General features: G+C 39.6%; 1 protein-coding gene across 1 annotated transcript; it reads right to left on the bottom strand.

Moving 5' to 3' along the window:
- Window positions 1-5,445: 5,445 nt before the first annotated feature.
- Window positions 5,446-6,042, bottom strand: LOC121779016. The gene has a single exon (XM_042176372.1). It carries the CDS (start codon window positions 6,040-6,042, stop codon window positions 5,446-5,448), a length of 597 nt encoding a protein of 198 aa, XP_042032306.1.
- Between the last annotated feature and the right edge of the window lie 427 nt (window positions 6,043-6,469).

Genomic DNA, 6,469 nt, shown 5'->3' with positions numbered 1-6,469 from the left:
AAACGACAATGTTAATTGAGAGAGAGGACTTTTCGAGGGTCATAGGAGCTTTTGTGAGTTACAGATCTAGGATTGACAACCCTAGTGTTAGTAATATACGCTTGTGCCAGACGGGCAAGACTTATGTGACTCATCATATCGAAGTAAAGATTGTGCTAGGGTATTGTAGTAGGAATTTGTATAACTATAACTGTGAATGCACATCCCTGGAATTCCCTGAAGGGGTTGGCAGCGGAAGCGTGCATACAATAAATCAGATAATGAAAACGATCTATTTAGCAGATTATTTAGACAAATTCTATTCGCTCAATTATCACATGTATCATGCTCATAACTTGAATTAAACATGCTTTTAAGTATAATTGAAACCTAAAACATGCTTTTCTATGGAGTAGGAATAATACCTTGATGATTCTCCAAAGAATCGAAGATTGCTCGCGACATCTCCATGTGAGGCGTTGAGTACTAGACAACGTATCTTCTGGCTGGTTCCTGAACTGTATTCCGATATCAGTGTGGGCTGATCTCACCGAGATACTAGGACTTGAATAAATAGGATAGAAAAATCAATCTCATGGAAGAGAGCTGAAGGAGAAAGATCATCCTCTTCTAAGTAGAAGAGGGGGACGAATTTTTTTTTTGGGAAAAATAAAGTGTATTTTCTGTCTCATTTAATCTCCTATTTATATTAAGTTCCTTTGGGCCGAGACAAGGGTGTATGGAAGGTTTTGGTTATGGCCTCCCCCAATTAGCTTTTTACTAATTAAATTGAACCCCAATTTACAATAAGCTTATATTAGAATATTACGAGCAACCACTACAAAAGTAATATTGCACTGCCAATCTAAATAAAAAATTATACGTAATATGGGTTTCTTCGTTGTTGTTCAAATCCCGCACTTAAGATATAAATGTCCTTTAATTAATCATTGTATGCTATACTCTAAACTAATTAACATCTTATTAATTCCAAGAGTGGACTTAGCATGAAACACTTATTTATTATTCATAGAGTAATCAAACTCTAACTAGCTAGGTTCCGAATAATAAAACCTTATTTCATGCTCCTCTTAAGGACTTTATCAAACGAGACTCACGTTGCGCACGATTCAACATAATAGCAATCCTAGCACCGCTAGATATTAATCACCACTACCCAATATATCAGGATTATTGTGTTGCTAAAAACCCGCACCATTTGATAAGTCAAAGCAGTGCATAATCAATATCGTATGCTCAATACTAACGTAGATTGATTAATAAGTAAACATTTATCAAGACCTCGTTTTTCAGTAGATAGCATAAAGACTTGTCTCTGTGTTAGATCCGTTCAGTGCTGTACCACACTAATGTCATCTTATTTCAGTAAGGCTTAGAAATATGCGGACTGACATTGCAAATTTTCACGATAGGTAGCCTAGGCCTATCTAGGTTGTGAAATTCTTATTTTTCTTTGTTTAGAACTGAGCGTGTTACCTTAAAGTGGACGTCGCCTACAACCGATCTACTAAAACAAAGACATAGACTTTGTTAAGTTACTAATACATTTAAACATGCAATAAGTATCCACTAAATGTAAAACATAACAACATTACGACAAAAATAATCTATTTTATTCCTTGGAAAATAAAATAAGAGTTTTTACAGTATTTAATCACTCGAAAGGTGATTTCTAGTATACAAACTCTAATAATCTCCCACTTATACTCAAACAGCTTTCGAGTATACAAAATAATGTGCAGCATGTCTAATTTCTCCACTTATACTGAAAGCGAGTTGATGTCTTGAGTGAGTCGAACTCCCATCCCTTCAACATGACTCTCGAACGGTTTCACCGCCAATCCCTTTTAAAAGGATCTGCCAAGTTGTTCTCTGACGCAATCTTGACCACTTGTATGTCTCCTCTCTACACTATATCTCGAATGATATGACACTTCCTCTCTATGTGTTTTCTCGCTTTGTGAGCCCTTGGTTCTTTCGAGTTTGTCACAACCCCAGAATTGTCACGATAAATGGTGATGCTTTGGGCAGATTCGTAACCACACCTAAGTGCAAAAGGAAGTTTTTAAGCCATACAACCTCCTTCGCAGCCTCCGAAGCGGCCACATATTCGGATTCCATGGTAGAGTCTGCAATGCATTTCTGCTTTACACTCTTCCAAATTACGGCACCACCTCCTAAGGTAAACACATATCTAGAAGTAGATTTTCTCGAGTCCTAATCAGCTTAAAAATTTGAATCAGTATATCCCAAAGGACATAGCTCAGTTGCATTGTAAACTAGAACAGGTTTGACAACCAAGTTCGTACTGGTGACAACATATTTTTATTGTTTCCAATTAGAAGAATGTAATCTACATATAAAACTAAGAACACAACAGTTCCCTTTTCAACTTTCTTTTACACGCAGTTTTCATTTGGGCACTTTTCGAATCCAAATTTAAGAACAGTTTGATCAAAACACTGGTTCCATGATCTAGATGCTTGCTTGAGGCCATAAATGGCCTTCTTAAACTTCCAAACCATGTGTTCCATGCCCTTCACGGCGTATCCTTCGTATTTTTCCATGTAGATGGTCTCCTCAAAACTACCGTTCAAGAACGCAGTCTTAACGTCCATCTGCCATACATCCCAATCAATGTAAGCTGCTATAGACAAAAGTATCCAGATCGATTTGAGCATGGCCACTGAGGAGAAGGTCTCGTCATAATTGACATCTTCCTTTAATGACTTTAACTCATCTTGCTTTAAAGACTTTAACACTTAGCCACTAGTCTTGATTTAAAGACTTTAACTCGTCCATCGGGTCCACGTTTACGTTTGTATATCAACCTGCCCCCAATGACAGTACAACCTTTGGGTAGGACGGAAAAATCGTAGACGTCGTTGTCTATCATTGATTGTAGTTCCGACTCCATTGCTTTCACCCATTCGTAATGATCGACATCCGCCTGCGCCTTTGCAAAATTCCAGAGATCTAATACATTGTTGTCTGAAGAGTGATCCATAGATTCTCCCAAACCAATGTATCTATCGGGATCATGAGAGACCCTCCCACTGCGACGCGGCACTACAACATTTATAGTAGAAGTTGAAGTAACGAGAATTGTTTGTACAATAGGTACTTGCTCTTGGCTAATGGAATTTGTGACAGAAGTCAGCTCTTCAAGAGCCACTTCACTATTGGATTTTTGATGCATTACAAATTCTTCCTCTAAGAATGTTGCGTGAGTACTCACAATGACTTTCTTATCTCGCCGATTATAGATAAGCTTTCGATCCTCTAGGGTAACGTATAAACAAACATACCTCCATCCTAGATTCCAGCTTAGTTGGATACTTTTCCAATACATGAGCAGGACACCCCCATACCTTGAGATGTTCTAGATTAGGCTTGCGCCCAGTCCGCAACTCATAGGGAGTAGTAGGTACAGATTTTGATGGTAAATTGTCTAATATATGACTCGCAGAAATCAAGGAATACCCCTAAAATGAAATTGCTAACCGTGCATAACTCACATCGATCGGACCATGTTTAACAAGGTGCTATTCCTTCTTTCAGCTACGCCATTCTCCTGAGGCGTGCCCGGCGCAGTCAATTGGGATTCAATTCCCGCTACTGATAAGTAGTCCAAAAACTCAGTACTTAGGGTATCCACAATGGGGCGCCCTATAGAACGCCCTATAAGGCGCCCTATGCACCGACACATCATTTTATCCTCCTACCCTTCCACCTGCAGTGGGGCGCCCTATGCACCGACACATCATTTTATCCTCCTACCCTTCCACCTGCAGTGGGGCGCCCTATAAGCCGCATTAAGCATTTTCTTTATTTGAATATTTAAATAACTACAAAAATTGGAAAAAAACCTTCATTTCATTTAAAATTCATACATTACAATACAAAATAAAAAAAACTATGAATTCTCAACGACGGCGGTTACGGGCCCAAACTTCTTCAATCATGTCGTTCATGAGTTGGGCATGGTCTTGTTGGTTGCGCATTGAGGCTAAGCATTCCGCCATTGCTTCATTAACGACATCAAATAAGGCTCGAGGGGCATGGTCTTGTTGGTTGCGCATTGAGGCTAAGCATTCCGCCATTGCGTCATTAACGACATCAAATAAGGCTCGAGTCAAGGTCCGACTAACGTCATCCGAGGTACTCCAGTCATCACCGGGGTTCATTTTTTTTAGTGAGAAAGATTGGGAGTGAAAGTGATGGATGAGAGGTAAAATTTGTTATGAAAATAGAATGAAAAATGTGGATTAAATAGGTAAAAATTCGAAAAAAAAAATGAAAATGTGTTGCATCGTCCGCCTCGCCCACACTAGGGCGGACGATGACACGGACGATGCCCTATCGTCCACGTATTGTCCGCGGACAATCTATAGGGCACAGACGATGCATCGGGCATTGTCCATATACCCACAGTGGCAGACGATAGGCCGCCCGAGGCATCGGGCTGCCTATTGTCCGCCACATTGTGGATGCCCTTAGGTATTCGCCTCCGCAATCAGATCGCAGGTTCTTGACGCTCTTACCATGATACGTTTCTACATATGCCTTAAATTCCTTGAACTTGTCAATAGATTCAGACTTGTAGCGCATCAAATAGAATTATCCAACTTTCGAGAAATTATCAATAAAGGTGATGAAGTATCGAAAATAACCTTTTACCTCAGTTGACATCGGTCCACACACATCAGTATGAACGAGCTCAAGTACTCTTTTGGCCCTATTACCTTTTCCCCTAAAAGGTCTTTTAGTCATCTTGCCTTCTAACCAGGATTCACACGTGGAGAATGACTCTGTATCTAGACCTTTAAGAAGGTCTTGGTCCACGAGAGTTTGAACCTTTCTTTGGTTGGCATGACCAAGTCTAAGGTACCATAAGTACATTTCGTTCATTGAACTTGAAGGTTCTTTCATTTTCCTTGAAATTTTCGATGTTGTATTGAGTTCAGATTTACGTCCATTAAATTGTGTAGAAGTGATTGTCTACAAATTGTTTTCCATGATACCACGACAAATATAAGAACCCACTTTCTTAATAACACAATTGGCATTAAAAGAAATCAAATATCCATAAAAAACTAATTTAGAAACTGAAATTAAATTTCTTCTAAACGAAGGTATCAACAAAACATTCTTCAAAATTAAAAATCTATTACTACTAAAATATAAATAAATGTCTCCCACTTAAACGGCTGCCACTTCAGTAGCTTGGCCTAGCTAGACTTCGATCTCGCCATCATATAGTCGCCTTATCACCTGCATTAAGTCAAGATCAAAACAAATATGATCAGTAGCTCATGTGTTAATAACCCATGTATGAGTAGACGTTGAAGCCAAACATGACTCAACCACTAGAGGTTGGTGCATACCTGTAGCCTTTCCCTTTTAGGATAGTCTGGCTTCCGATACCCCTTTTGTCCACACCTTTCATATTTTCTTCTTGTTTCCCTTCCTCTCCTTTCCCTTAGCAGCCTTAGCAATAACCTCGTTCGTCACTTTCTTCTTTCCTGCACCAGACCTAGGGCCAGAGGAATGATATGTCAAACTAACCATCGTTGCCTTAGCTTGGATCATAAGATCCTCTGCCGACTGAAGTTCTGTCAACAATTCAACCAATGAGTAGTTCCTTTTGTTCATCTCAAAGTTGAGTTTGAACTGTTGAAAGCTAGGGGGTAGACTTTGAAGGATGATAGTTACTTGGGACTTGGGATCAATTGTCCCTCCCAAAACCTCAATTTGATTGAGGTGGCTTATCATCTCAAGGACATGGTCCCGCACAGATGTGGCTTCCTTCATTATCTTTGCCATGATACTCCGAAAGGCTTGAGACTTAGTCGCTCGATTCCGAGTACCAAAAAGATTGGTGAGATTCTGCATAATAGCGGTGGCAGTCGCCATGGCAGCATGCCGATGTCTAAGCATTGTTGACATGGAGGCCAACATATAACACTTATCCATCTCGTTCGCCTTATGCCACCGCCTATGTGCATCTCGTAGTTCCAGTGAAGCGTTAGCCGCTGGCATGGCAGGCTGTGGAGTAGTGAGCACAAACTTGTACTCTTCTGCTGTGAGAACGAAGTCCAAATTTTGTTTCCATTCTATGTAATTTTGGCCCTCGAGTTTGTTATCTTTGAAAATTGCAGATAGAGGATTAAGTGACATTCTAACGAATTAATTTGCACTGCAAAACAGAAGATTTAACAATTTGTAATAAACTTATGTAAGATAATTGATTAGATTGACCATAAAACTTTTCAAATATCACAGTTTGTACCCTCCATAAGAGGTCAATACGCATTAGAATTTTAACATTTTTACTGGTAACAACACCGACGAATAGTCCAGAGACCACATAATGGCATGGCCGCCTAATGCTGTCAAAGCAAGACCACCAGATTTAGCATTACAGAGTTTCATTTGTACAACACACTCCCATAACAATGCTCATATA

The sequence above is a fragment of the Salvia splendens genome, chromosome 19, assembly GCF_004379255.2.
Source record: "Salvia splendens isolate huo1 chromosome 19, SspV2, whole genome shotgun sequence".
Taxonomy (NCBI): domain Eukaryota; kingdom Viridiplantae; phylum Streptophyta; class Magnoliopsida; order Lamiales; family Lamiaceae; genus Salvia; species Salvia splendens.
This window is presented reverse-complemented; position numbering and strand designations above follow the sequence as displayed.